Source organism: Podarcis tiliguerta (assembly GCF_965153285.1).
Source record: "Podarcis tiliguerta genome assembly, chromosome: 17".
NCBI classification, from domain to species: domain Eukaryota; kingdom Metazoa; phylum Chordata; class Lepidosauria; order Squamata; family Lacertidae; genus Podarcis; species Podarcis tiliguerta.
In genome coordinates, this window is record NC_139550.1 from 17,607,230 (window position 1) to 17,622,081 (window position 14,852).

The 14,852-nt window shown below is 41.7% G+C and overlaps 1 protein-coding gene across 24 annotated transcripts in view; it reads left to right on the top strand.

Annotated features, from left to right (window-relative positions):
* NFIB (nuclear factor I B) overlaps positions 1-14,852 on the top strand; it is a 300,457-nt gene that overhangs the window by 111,895 nt on the left and 173,710 nt on the right. For 23 of the 24 annotated variants that reach the window (XR_014506294.1, XR_014506295.1, XM_083420048.1 and 20 more), the window contains exon 2: positions 1,301-1,832. Coding sequence is in view for 22 of the 24 variants with exons in the window: in XM_083420048.1 (XP_083276174.1) it covers positions 1,301-1,832 (532 nt within the window). In the remaining 2 variants the exon portion in view is untranslated. Of the gene's footprint in view, positions 1-767; positions 874-1,300; positions 1,833-14,852 lie in introns of those variants that run through there. The other variant, XM_083420053.1, reaches the window with a different exon arrangement.

The window sequence follows — 14,852 nt, forward strand, 5'->3', positions numbered from 1 at the left end:
TTACGTATGTGACAGAAAGAAATGTCTGTAAGATGAAACCTTAAGGTGAGCATCTTCCACTTCACGAAGTAACATAATTGCCAAAAGTAATGAATAGAATCTAAATTGCAATAAATATCAAAATTAGGAAAATAATATATGAATCTTTAGGAATAGCCTGATGATAGGAAGAGCTCTCTAGAACTATAAATAAATAACACGTATTTTAGAAAAGCAGGATTTACCCAACGATGCAGTGTTAATGTCACTCTGCCACAGACAGCTGAAGCACAAAGAATGCAAAGTTTGTGCCAAGTTGTCCATTTTCATTGTATGCCTGAGATAGATTTTCTTTTGGGGGGGGGGCGCCCAAAAAGTTGCCACATACTCGTGACCAGCTAACAAATTAACTAACACTGTAAGGCATTGAACCCCCCACAGCAGAGTGGAGCAAAATTGCTGGGACAGCAATAATGATGCGATTTTAATTCTTGAGTGCGTAAAGTTTTGTTTCACAAAGTTATGAAAGGAAAGGTAGAATTGTGCGGTGCATAAAACTTAGGTGGTTTGGCTCTTGTTGTACATCATGTTCCTTTTTGCCTCCTTTCCTTAACTTCCCCATGCTTTCCGAAGGCATCATCAGCGCTGGAATGACCCTGTTTCAGCGCTGGAATGTTGGGCGATTGATAAGAGAAATGGATCAAATTTTTTGAGCGCATGCTCTTTGCTGAGCTATCGGTCTCTCGCTGACAGTGTGCTTCAAAAGTGGGAACTGTATAGCACCGCACTTACCACGCATCTGCTTTGTGTTTCTGTGCCACGGGGAAGAGAAATGTGTGGTGCAATTCACACCTACCTTCTTAAGGGTTCTGCTGGGATGTCTTAGCAAAAATGGTACTGTAGCTGGTCGCACATCTGAACTGCAAATGTTAGAAGCCACTTATTGCTCTTATTTTAAGAAGCAGTTATATTTGAGTTGTCATTTGGGGGCCAAAGACAAAGGGCTCTGTCTGTGTGTGGGGGGGTGGGGGTGGGGGGGCGAATCTGATGCAAACCAAAACTCCATGCGAATTCCAGAAATTAAATGTGGAAGTATTTTTAGAGAAGTTATTTATAATTTTTTTTGGAAGTTGAAACTGTGGTTAAATAAAATGAAAAGTGCCTAGTGCTCATGGTATTAAAGCCATATATATATATATTCATTTTTTACTTTAGAAATGGGGGGGGGGGACTGTTGCTCTTGCCTTCACCATGCAAACAGAACTGATCTTTCAGTTTTTTCTCTCTCCCCCCTACCCGACCCTGTTTCTTCTCCTAACAGGATGAATTCCACCCATTCATTGAGGCACTTCTCCCCCATGTCCGTGCAATCGCCTACACTTGGTTCAACCTTCAGGCTCGAAAACGCAAGTACTTTAAGAAACATGAAAAGCGAATGTCAAAGGACGAGGAAAGAGCAGTCAAGGATGAGCTACTTAGTGAAAAGCCTGAAATTAAACAGAAGTGGGCTTCCAGGCTTCTCGCCAAACTGCGCAAAGATATCCGCCAAGAGTACCGGGAGGATTTTGTGCTAACTGTTACCGGGAAGAAGCACCCGTGCTGTGTGTTGTCCAATCCTGACCAGAAGGGTAAGATTAGGAGAATCGACTGCCTGCGACAGGCAGACAAAGTCTGGCGTCTGGATCTAGTCATGGTGATCCTTTTTAAAGGTATCCCTTTGGAAAGTACGGACGGAGAGCGGCTCATGAAATCCCCCCATTGCACAAATCCAGCACTTTGTGTCCAGCCACATCACATAACAGTATCAGTCAAGGAGCTTGATTTGTTTCTGGCGTACTACGTGCAGGATCAAGGTAGGTTACTTGCCTTGTATGAATATGTTGAACCCCCTTTAGATCTTTCTCCTTTAAGCCAAAGAATATGCATATATATTTCCCTGCATACAGGTACACAGGTGTATGCTAATTTGCATATTTGTACATTTAAGTGACATGTATTTCTGAGAATGCATGCCAAGCTTTTGTTCCAAAAGGGAAGTTCGAAATATTGGGGAAGCTTTCAGCGTGTGTTGCAGAGCATAAGTTTTAAAATGTTGGTAAATCTATTGATACGAGCAAATGAGCAAAAGCTATATGCACTTATTTAAACAGATTCATATCTGTTTATATCAAATCTTGCCTCCTATCTCTTTCATGGTTTTAGCAAGGAAACGCTCTAACCCCTACAAAAAAGATTCAGCTTTAGAGTATGGCCTATGTAGCATCTGGATATTAATATGCACTAAGCGCTCGTTGTATGAACATCTCGTGTTGTTCAAGGCACAATTGGTGTTCGTAGCTTGGTCTTTCTCCAAATATTTCTGCAAATTATAATTTCCATAACATACACAAACTTTAAAAATGTTGCTTCAATATGGAAATGTGAAGTTACATTAAAATGTAACAAAACACATAAGCAGTCACTATTTGTCACTGTTTGTATACTTAGATTATTGCCTTCCATTTTATGTATTTTCAGTAATGAATCCCAGGTAAATGAATGTTTTGTTTTCAAGTCATACAACAAACCTGTTTTAAGAAGTGAACTTACATCCCATAATGTTTGGAGTTGGTGGCTTTTTGCATAAATCGGCCTGGTGTTGGAAGGTAGTTAAAAGAAAGACTGGAGGTCATATTTTTGTTCCAAGTATAAAAGAAGGGTATGTTATGTAACTTAATGATGAAATTAAAAGTAAAACGGGTGGTGGTGGTTTGGCTTGTGATTTTCACCTACAATTTAAAATACTTCGAAAGTTGAATGTTCTGGTTCAGTTTACGTGATTCCATCCTTGTTTGCCATGCTTAGTCCTAACTTCACATGGAATTGTTATATAATAAAACATGACTAAGTATCTATTTTAGGATTAATGTATACTAATGAAAATACTTTCCTGTTCTCATTTCTAGCAGTAAGAGACATAAACAGAATTAAGGGCCCCAATTCAGAGCAACTTCAATTGATAAAAGTCTCATTGAAATAACTGGACTTAAGTTAGTACCAGTTTCAATCCCATTGGTTTTAATGCGATTTAAAGACAGTTAGCTTCCTTCCAGCCCAGCTGTTTTATTGTGATTTTCATCTGAAAATTATGATACATGACTCTTAAGACTGCAATCCTATGCAGGGTTGCGAAAGGGTAAACATCTTTAGGATTGTGCTGCAAATTAATCTTGCAAGAAGGAGGAAATAAGCTATGGTGTTTGCATATGCATTTTGTTATGTATATGCTAACACACATGCATTGTGTTAAAAATGAATTATTATTATTTTTTGCACCTCAAAGTGTTTTTAAGGAAGACTATAACCAGGTGATGTGCACCTCATGCACACCGGAAAGTCAAATGCAGATGAAAACAACGTAGCTATAGCATCTATTGTACCTGCCTACCTGTTCTTCTTAAGATGCTGTGCTTTGAAGTTGATACATATTCCACTTGAACTGAGAGCAGGGCTGAGATGGAGAACACCGTTTTGTTAGTGATACCTAGTGGATGTTTTCGGTTTTCGCTAAATCAGCCTGAATCATGCAATCATTCCGAATTTTTCAGCCTTTCTGCAGTTACTGCGAAAAATAACTGGATGTAAAGTTGGTACATATCTTTGTACCAAGTCACCTTTGAGAGAACCTTCCATTTATTGCATACTATGCGTCCTCTTTGTATGCTATCAGGGTGTTTTTTTGTTGTTGTTTTTTGTGGGAGAGGGCAAAATCTGCTAAACGACTAGTATTTCTATGCTTGAAATAATATGTCCTTGGCTGTTTTCCTTTATATATAAAAAAGGATTCTTTCCCCCCCTTTTAAAAATGGTTCTCAGAATAGTCCGCGCTCTCAATCTCATTTTTGTGTTTTGGCAGGCAAAGCACCAAGGGTTGCTAGGCTTGCAAAAGGTAGAAGCACAATGTCAGTCAGAGTAATGATCTCTTTTATAGCGGATTGGTCTTCTATTTTGGTATATGAAAAATCTATTTGGTAATGCCTCATCAATAAGGCGTAGTAATCTAATCAGTTGTTGGACAAGGTGGGGGATTTTAAAAGAAGGACAAAGTTCTTAAATGAATGAAAGGATAAAATAAGGCGCATGTTTAAACGTTGGCGAAAAGCATGTGGAAGAACAGTTTGAGTGCCAGTAATGGTTGCCAGTGGCACCAGGATTGGCATCGGACCCTCTTTGTTTAGCCTAGAATGCCTGTGATTTGTTGGTTGGCATCCGCATTGCAGAGCAGAGAGCAATGTTACAATATATTGAGAATTTCCTGATCTAGAAATGTCAGTCCTTTTTTTGTGCTTTGACAAAGAGGATTTCTTCTACTTGCTTCCCAGATCTGTACTGGAAGAAGAAATATAGACCAGTCTATCAAGTTTTTGTTGACAAGCTTTATCTGACTCTCCGTCCCAGCCATTCCCCTCAAAACTCTGCCTGTCTCTCCTTCACTTCCTTTTTCGTTTTTTTTTTTACTACGGGTCTACTCTTAGAATTTGCAGGACACAAGCGAAATTAAACGTTACTTGATACGCTTGCTTGCGTTCGTACCACTTTTATGGGGAAACAAATTAGGATAAAATGATTTCCTAGTCCACAGGTGTTCGAAACACGCAGCACAGAATAAATACTTTTTTTAAAAGGAAAGAAAAAAAGGTTTTCCTCCTTGTTCCAGTGTTTCTTGGATTCATCTTAATGTTAAATGTTGTGAAAGCTATACATCGCTTGAAGGAAACAGGTTTCGTGGGCTTGTTTCTGATGTTTGGTTCAAGCTGTGTTTCAGTCCATAAAATCATTTGGTAGTATTTGATTCAATCAGTGCAGCTCTTGTGCTGTGTTCCGTTTCTACAAGAACCGCCATTTTGTTTGTCAAGTGCCGGCAGAGTGGGGGAGGATAAAGCAGACAATGTGCTTGATGCCAATAATGGTTGCCAGTGGCACCGAGGTTGGCATCAAACCCTCTTTGTCTAGTTGCTGAATGCCTTTGATTCGTTGGTTGGCATCTGCATTGCAGTGGGCACATTGGAAAGTTTTTTTGACAATCGCTGAATGAAAGCTGTTGTATTTGTTTGCCGCAGTAGAACTTCAGATAATAGAAATCCTTCGTCTAATAGATAACTTTTTTTTCCAGTTCTGTAGTAGCAGATTGTTAAAGTTCCAATTCTTTCTCCCCCGAAGCACACTTTTTTGTTTGTATTTCTCTTCTACAGAATTTAATTCTTCTGTTGTCTGCTATACCTTTGACACTCAAAAGACATTGTATGGCATTATTATACATACTGTAAGCTGTATTGTACAGCTCGAAATTATGGATGTGTTCAGTTTATCTTTTGTTGATCTGTGACTGAAATAAAGTTTGATACTGATCACTAAAAAGGCAATAACAACAATGACATCATCTATCTATCTATCTATCTATCGTCTATCTATCTATCAATCTAAGCTTGTGTAGGTCTTGGTATGTGTCACATAATTGCCACATGTTTTTCATTCTGGTTATATTACACTGTTCCTATTTTTGCACATTGTTTAAAAGTAAGATATTAAGAGAGTTGTGAAAAAGCTTTCATTTCCAAACCAAGACTTCAGCAGAAACTCACCAGACTTTCCAGCAAATAGATGCAGTTCTGCCAAGTGTGCTTACTTCTGATGCACTTGAATGTCCAGATTTTAAAACATCTAAATACCTTTCTCTTTAGCTGCATGGGTTGGCTACCGGAGACCAGTGAAAAGGAGAAGTCATTTCTGTTGATGTTTCCTAGATGGTTAGCATTAATACTGTTTTCTGACTAACCACCATTATCTTGTTAATTAGTAAGATGGATTAGCAGTTCTACCCAAAGGGCTGCACTAAAGGAAGTCTGGCTTGCATGAGCCCCTGAATCGCCAGACTGTGTCCTGTCTGGTATTAAAAAAGGGAGGGGAAGAGGGTGATTGCTGGGGGGGGGGGGAATGGTGGACTAGGAACTGCTCTGTCCCTAGAAACAAAAAAGCAAGGACTGCACATGAGAAAAACTTGATTATCACAACTCACTAAGAAATGCATAGATAGCAACTCTTCTGTGTTGGCAAGCCACATAACTTCAACATCTTGTAGTTTACGTGATGCTTACTGGTATGTGTATTATTTTGGAGGAGTGGCAGTACCTGACAGCATAAAGGCATTTTTTCCTGACCATTTTACTCAGAGCTGAAGTTTTAGCGGCATTCAAGTTTTGCATTAACTCACACTTCACTGGTATTCAGCCTTCCTTATTCAGCGGTGCTTATTTGAAACTTAACTAACTCTGAGTTTAATGAGATTTGCTTCCAGGTGCTGTGGTCTAAGCCACTGAGACTCTTGGGCTTGCTGATCAGAAGGTCGGCGGTTTGAATCTCTGCGATGGGGTGAGCTCCCGTTGCTCGGTCCCAGCTCCTGCCAACCTAGCAGTTCGAAAGCATGCCAAAAAAGTGCAAGTAGATAAATAGGTACCACTCCGGTGGGAAGGTAAACAGCATTTCCGTGCGCTGCTCTGGTTTCGGTGTTCCGTTGTGCCAGAAGCGGCTAAGTTCTGCTGGCCACATGACCCAGAAAAACTGTCTGCGGACAAACGCTGGCTCCCTCGGCCTGTAAAGCGAGATGAGCGCCGCAACCCCAGAGTCGTCTGCGACTGGACTTAACTGTCAGGGATCCTTTTTAAGTGACCAGTAGATTGCAGCAAAATTGGCAACATCTTTGGAAAACCCAGGCAATTCAGTTTGTTTTTGTTTTGTTTTGGGCATTTCTTTTCGGGAATCACATTTTTAAAAATAAATTAGGCTTGACAATGAGTGTGAAGCGAACAGAACTTTAAAAACCCAATGCAGTCTTCTAAACAGCGGCAGGTAACCTATGGCCCTCAGAATGTTGTTATACTGCAGCTCTCGTTTTCTGTGAGCATTGTCCATGTAAGTTGGGGCTGATTCCAACCTGGAAGACCATAGGCTTCCTCCCTCCCACTTGTAGACACAGTACTTGAACACAGCTCCGGTATTGTAAAAGGCTGGATTCCAAACTTTACTACAATGCCCAAACATAGATCAGATTACACATTTCAGAAGCTCACAACAGAGTAAGCTGCATGGGTAGATATGGACTAAGATGTTGGCCCAGCCACTGATATTCCCCTGTGCTCCATATCTGAAGAGCTGGGTGGGCTCAATTGTTCATGCACCTGTTGTCCTGAGCCACAGGACTAGGCAAGCAAGTAAGCATTTCTGTCAGTGGGCTGAGTCTGCTTCTGCTGTCACCATCATCACAGCGTTCTTGGCGTTGAAGGCAAAGCTGACATGCCTAGATCACCATCTGATCTGGTCTCAGCCACCACTCCTGAGGATGGGAAGTAAAGGTAAAAGGTGTAGGACCCCTGGATGGTTAAGTCCAGTCAAAGGCGACTGGGGTTGCAGTGCTCATCTTGCTTTCAGGCTGAGGGAGCCAGCGTTTGTCCACAGACAGCTTCCTGGGTCATGTGGGCAGCATGACTAAACCGCTTCTGGTGCAGCAGAACACCGTGACGGAACCCAGAGCGCACAGAAACACCGTTTACCTTCCCACCGGAACAGTACCTATTTATCTACTTGCACTGGTGTGCTTTTGAACTGCTAGGTTGGCAGGAGCTGGGACAGAGCAACGAGAGCTCATCCTGTCGCGGGGATTCGAACTGCCAACCTTCTGATCTGCAAGCCCAAGAGGCTCAGTGGTTTAGACCACAGCGCCACCCACGTTCCATAGGATGGCAAGTACTTCACTGATGAGAGGTGGTGCTGGAGTCATGACTGGTGGCTCTGCTATCACATTAAGGTCATCTGATGACAGGACTATCTCCAGACAACCCACTTGGGCCTTCCCCAGCACCCAAATCACTGCCTTCTAGACAGCCGGCCCCCTCACCATAATCCAACTTCATACTTTCTTCCTAATCCTCTTCCTACTCTCACCAGCTCTGCCAAGAAGCCTTCATGGGGCTCTTGACGATAGGTTTCCCATCCCTACTTTAAAATTACACTCACCTTTGCATTATAGTATGCCTAAGAAGGATATGTAGTAATAATTCTTCTTAATGCATCGGAAGCCATCTTTTTCAGCTGTGAAAACACTTAAGGTGTAAGCTTCTTGCTTTGGATTCGTCTTTTTGTCTTTATTAGGGAATTATTAGTGTTACTCTGGTTTAGTGGTATTAACAGCATAACCTGTTACTGCTTACTAATCAGGTCTGCATCTCCACCACTGCAACTTTAAGTAGGCCCATTTAAGACACTAAAAGGATGATACTGAATTAATAATTTTGCCCATGGAAAAATACCAGTGGAGGAATGAATGCATTTGAAAGACTGTATGAATTCAATATCTATGTTGTATTATGGAACAACAGATGAGCACTTGTTTTTGGTCTGTTGACTGTAAAGTTGATATTATTTGTACCATTTTTATCCCACTCCTCATCCAAAATAGGCTTCCAGAGTAGCTTATAAATGTCAGTGATAAGACAGTCCCTGCCCTTAGGTATAGAATCTAAAATACATGACACAAAAGGAAAAGGTGTGGAGAGCGATGATAGAAAAAAGCAAACCCAGGCACTGTTTCTTACTTTATTTACTTAAAAGCATGCAATGCAACAGGAAAACAATATACAGTATAATTAAAACAAAACATGAAACCAGTTAAACAGTAGCACAAAGCCATATCTAAACAGGAATCTAGAGCATTCAAACAAATAAAAACAGGGAACAGTCTCATGAGTCAGGGAAGACCTGGACTAGATGATATAGCTTTACAAGATGTGTAATGGAACTGATGATTGCTGATTCATGTATGGCAAAAGGAAGGCCATTCCAAAATATGGGGAAAAGTGGGAAATGCTTATGTTTGGTCACTGCCCTATGATATTTTGTAGGATGCAGTAGCAGGACCAGAATATTCCCCCAGATGATCTAAGCAGCCTTGCAGGTCAGTACAGGAGCAGATGCTCTTGCAGAATTCTTGTAGTGACCAGTTTGAATGGAATAATAATATAATAATAATTTATTATTTATACCTCACCCATCTGGCTGGGATTCCAACTGAATATTAAAAACAGTACAGCATCAGACCTTAAAAACTTCCCTAAAGAGGGCTGCCTTCAGTTGTCTTTTAAAAGTAAAATAGTTGTTTATTACTTTGACATCTGCTGGGAGGGCGTTCCACAGGGCAGGCGCCACTACCGAGAAGGCCCTCTGCCTGGTTCCCTGTAACCTTACTTCTCGCAATGAGGGAACCGCCAGAAGGCCCTCGGCGCTGGATCTCAGTGTCCGGGCTGAATGATGGGGGTGGAGACGCTCCTTCAGGTATACAGGACCGAGGCCGTTTAGGGCTTTAAAGGTCAGCACCAACACTTTGAATTGTGCTCGGAAACGTACTGGGAGCCAATGCAGATCTCTCAGAGCTGGTGTTATGTGGTTGAAAGATTTCAAGATTATCTTGCCAGAGTTGTGCATCCATTGGTTATCTCCTCCTTGGACTACTGCAATGCGCTCTATGTGGGGCTACCTTTGAAGGTGACTCAGAAACTGCAACTAATCCAGAATGCAGGAGCTAGACTGGTGACTGGGAGTAGCCGCCGGGACCATATAACACCAGTCCTAAAGGATCTTTATTGGCTCCCAATATTTCGAAAAACAATTCAAAGTCTCGGTGCTGACCTTTAAAGCCCTAAACGGCCTTGGTCCTGTATACCTGAAGGTGCATCTCCACCCCCATTGCTCAGCCTGGACGCTGAGGTCTTCATCCGAGGGTTTTCTGCTGCTTCCCTCCCTGAGAGAAGCAGTTACAGGGAACCAGGCAGAAGGCCTTCTTGGTAGTGGCACCCTCTCTGTGAAACTCCCTCCCTTCAAGTGTCAAGGAGTTAAAGAACTACACAACTTTTGGAAGACATCTGAAGGCAGCCCTGTATTGCGAAGTTTTTAATGCTTGATGTTTTACTAGGTTTTTATATATGGCGTAAGTTGCCCAGAGTGGCTGGGAAAACCCAGCCAGATGGGTGGGGTATAAATAAAATAATAATAATAATAATAATAATAATAATAATAATAATTATTATTATTATTATTATTATTATTATTATTTTATTAAGAGGAGAAACCAAAAGTTGAAGACCCTGCAGGTCCATCTCCTGTAGCCTGATTGAGTGATGGCTGATGACAATTGAGAGAGGAGTCTAACGGAGCTGGTCTTTCAGCAACTAAGAAATATGTGTTTTCAAGGAACATATATTGATTTTGCTTCCTGCCCCAGTGGACTCTTAGGGTCAAACTACACATAACGTTAAATGCATCTGCATGCAGATATATATTTTTTTTTAATGCAAATTGCATCCGCAGTGGGGGGGGGGAGGGGGATGATAATTAGTAGGATCAGGGAAGGCACAGAGAGGGAACTTGGCGCCAGTGCCAAATTTGCTTTCAATACAAATAAGGGGAGGGGAGGGTTAAATTTCATGCCTGCTCTGATGCTGTTAATTATCAGCCCCTCCATGCTGATGCAATTTGCATTTAAAAACAAAAAAAAAAAACCCTGTATGTTAAATGAAAATATGTCTTTAAAGCATCCAGTTTGGCCCTTAGTTCTTGAGATATCTAACGGTGTCAGTCCAATCAACTCCTTAGACAAGATGCATCTTATTCCCTTTGCATTTGAAATACGATGTGTGCCACACAGTTGCATTCTGGATAATTTGATAGTTTTTAGAATGCTGCCTAACTTTATTTTTCAAAAATGGGAAGCGTGATATGATGGTGAACACACAGATAGGGAGCTGCGGCCCACACTAGATCACTTGTGCCATGCACACATATGCACACATATCTGCAAGCATGCACCGTTAGTATTTTATGCATACATCTAAGAAAAACGACAACAAATTGGCCCCAAATAATTGTGACAAGGCATTTCAAGGATGACCTGGCCCTTTCGAGATCTGCATTTGCAGAAAGTTCAAAGCACTCCCTCTACTATGAATATGGGCACCCACGTGCGGATTTCTTAATTCGGAGGAGGGGCTAGACAATATTGATTGTTGGACAGTAATAGAATACTGCGAATTTTGAAAAATTCACATTTTTTAATGTTAGCAAGCTTGCATAGTCTGAGTACAATCCTATGCTCATTCCATGTACTTAAAGACAGTGGGGCTAAACAGACATAACTGTAAGTGGGTGGAGGTTTTAAGGCTTCATTAGGCAAGTCAGGCTGTCATCTTTAGTGGCTTGAAAGCTATAATACGAAGAAACAATTTGCATAATTGTGTTTTGAAAGGAAGAAGACTGTTTATACGGAATGGCTTAGATCCAGAGATGTCTTGCATGAGTGGAATAGTACTTCTGCTTGTGCAGGATGTAGCCCCATTTAATTCTTCTGATGTTCCAATCCTGCTGTAGACCCATGTGCCCCTTTCCATGCTTTTCCAGAGGGGTACAGCGGGGTTTAGCAGAAAAGCCCGTTGCAGAGGTTGAGTTCTACTCAGTAGTCTCTGGATCCAGCCTGATGCACTTTTTCATGTGAGGACAGTAAGAATTTTGATGGGTAGCAGAAACGGCCCACGTACTAAGAAGTAAATCTAACTGAATTCAGTGGAGCTTACTTTTGAGAAGATATGCACTGTTAACACTATAATCCGAAAATATCTATTAGTTAGTAAGCACATAATGGGACTTATTTTAGAGCAGGCATAGGCAAACTCTGGCCCTCCAGATGTTTGGGACTACAATTCCCATCATCCCTAGCTAACAGGACCAGTGGTCAGGGATGATGGGAATTGTAGTCCCAAACATCTGGAGGGCCGGAGTTTGCTTCTGCCTCTTTTAGGGTAAACTTGCATAGGATTGTGGCCATATTTTATCTGAGTTCTTACTTTGGGTGTTGGGATTAATGGCAGATCTCCACCTAATTCTGCCAACCCTCCACATGATTTTGTTGCATATTAAGACTTTACACAGAATTGAATTGAAATAATTGCATTTTAATTATTATTTAAGTAAGTGGGAGGGAGGGATGTTGGAGGTATAGCACTGATATCTGACGTTTAGTCTGTTCTTTTGAAGTTTAGTAATAAAACTTTTTTTTTTTTAATGAAGCATGTGAGGCATTAAATTTAATTGATTCATGCCTGGGAGAAAAACAGTTCAATAAAAGTTACCGAAAGTAATCTCAATAATTGAGAGGCATTTCTGCCAACAAATATATTTTAATATATGATAAATTACCAAGCTATATCTATCAGATTGATCTTCTGTTCAAACATAACGGCACGGAAACCTGTTGTTAACTAGTTCGTAGGTAAAAAGAAGTTTTGCTCTGCTTCATATATGGGTCGAATTCTTGTTAAATGCAATTGGGGAGGGTGAGGTCCCTGCTCAGTTCTTTTGAGATTAAAAAGTGTGAAAACCATTCTTAGTCAGGGCAACTTGCATTTCATCATGTTGACATCTGCAGTTTCTGGATGGATTACCTTAGATTTGTTATGCCATGTTAAAAGCCTTGTTTTACGAGGCCAGTCTCAGTTCCTGGCCTCAGTGTCAGGAACCCTGCTATGTGATGCAACATGTCGCGTTAGGTTTAATTGACCAAAGCTGATTTGTTAAAACAATTCATTTGAGCAAGTAACTTATGCCCAGACCAAATTGCTACCTGAATCTTTTGACCTTGACTTGTCTGGGTCACGAAATGGCTACGAACTCCTTGACCTTTCCGTTTGTGTGGAAGTGTCGCTATTTCTTCTGCTTCTTTTATGGTAATAGCTGACAAGAAGACTTCAGCCCTGACTTCACACCCCAGTGGGCTTCAAGGCAGCCTCTGGTATTGCTATGTCTTCTATTTGATGCGGTCTGGCTGCAGCCTTTAAGTTTGCTTTTGTCTGCTGACAATGATGGGGACAAATTGGCAGCCCTTGTTTGTGCAGAAGGGATAGGAAAAGGACATTCTTCCTCCTGGAGGGAAGTGGCCGTCGCTTTGTCCCCCTGCCCCCAGCCTACAATCTGGCACAATTTTAAGATGTGCATTTTTGTGTCTAGGAGGGAAGCAGTTAGGTGTTTTGAATTCTCTTTTATGTACGTTATAATAATCATCTGTGTTTAATAACTGCACAGTGAAATATGGTCAGAAACGAGTCAAATCTTCAGAAAGATTCCATCTTTCAAAGGCTTCCGCTTCCTTTAATACGCAAGTGTTCGCATCACTTCAAGTTTAGTAGGCAAATGAATTTGGGATTAGTCTATAAGGTGATTATCAAATACAGAGCTAGTAATTAGAGCTTCATGGGACATTGGCTTGGGAAAAAATGACGGAATGCTTTAAAAATGATACCTAAACTTAGCTGTGGTTTAGGTAGCATCAAAAGGGGAAGTTTAGGTCATGAATATTCTTACACAATTTCAAACAAACTTGCATTTTCTTATATTGGATTTCATATGAGTGACCACCATTAATATATTCCAGCCCTTGTTTGAAATCTATAGAAAGGTGTAGGCAGTATTTATTTTCCTGCCTTTGGAAAGACTTCAGCTGTTTACCTGTCCTTCAAGCCATCAAAGTCCTGCTCAAATAGCTGGTTTCTGGCACTCTGTGGCAGATGCATGCATCTTCTTCTTTGCCATTCTAAGGAACTCCCAACAAAGACCTTGAGACTCCGTGCAAAGCAGAGAATCCACATAAGTGGTGCTGCGTCAGGGGTGGATCTTAACCCTCTGGAGCCCATGTGCTAGCAATGGGTGTGGCCACCATATGCTGTCACATGGCCAGGACACACGCAGCCTTCAAAATCCACCAGGAGCTAATGCACATTGCGTACCTGGCTATCAGCCACTCGCGACCAGGTGAAGATGCCCGGGCGCCAGGATGCCACCTGATGTCTCCACCATCTGGAGATGCCTGGGGGTCCTCGGATCTTGACTGTTTTCACACACCAGCAACACATCCTGTTATATTTTATCTGTGCAATCAGAATGAATTTCAGGGACCAAAAAGTCGCATTTGAGCCCCCGGGCCCCCAAATGGCAACTAGGCATTCTTGTTTTGGTGACTGTAACCCTGGTTTAAGGAGTCATTTGGTGCCTAGCTTATATATCTGAGTTTCTAAAACTGGACACACACAGAGCTCTTCGCTCACTGCAGTTCTCGGCCTATTGTTTACTTTTGGCAGATTGCCTCTGTCAAAATCTGTCTGGCGTTGAGAGTGGGGCAGAAAAAAATTTATTATGGGGCCCAACACGGCCCCTACACTAGGGGTTAGTTGCCCTTCTGCTACATGTTGAATCTGTTTAACGGGTTGGAGAATCTGTTTATGCTCTTGGCAGAAGGGTTTACGTGGAGACTGCATAGTTAAATTATTATTTCCTACATTCAGTCAAATGTGCCTGTCTCTTCCTTTGGCCCATGACAATAAAGATGATCCGTTGCCGCCATTGCAGTCTAAATGCACAAGACATGTGCCTTTTCTTTTGCATTGCGTGTGAAGATCCCAAGACCTCCCCCAATAAATAAAGACACAATTGACAAGGAATTTAGTTTAAGGTTATTGGCATAATTTTGGCCACAACTTTATTGATTACAGGTCGTGAGTGGTTTGCTTAGGCATTGGTTCCTGACTAGCTGCACCTGACCTCAGCAGGGCAGCACTGATGCCTGGACTCCGGCAGATGTCAGTAAGGGAAAACATCCTGGGGGAGCATTGGACCAGGCTCAGACTCAAGCTCACCCCAAATGCTCCCAGGGGCTCTGGCATGGCCTTAATCCCTGGAAGGGGATCAGACAAAAGCAAGGTGAGCCCCTGGATTCCTTTAACAGAGTACCCTAGCATTGGAGG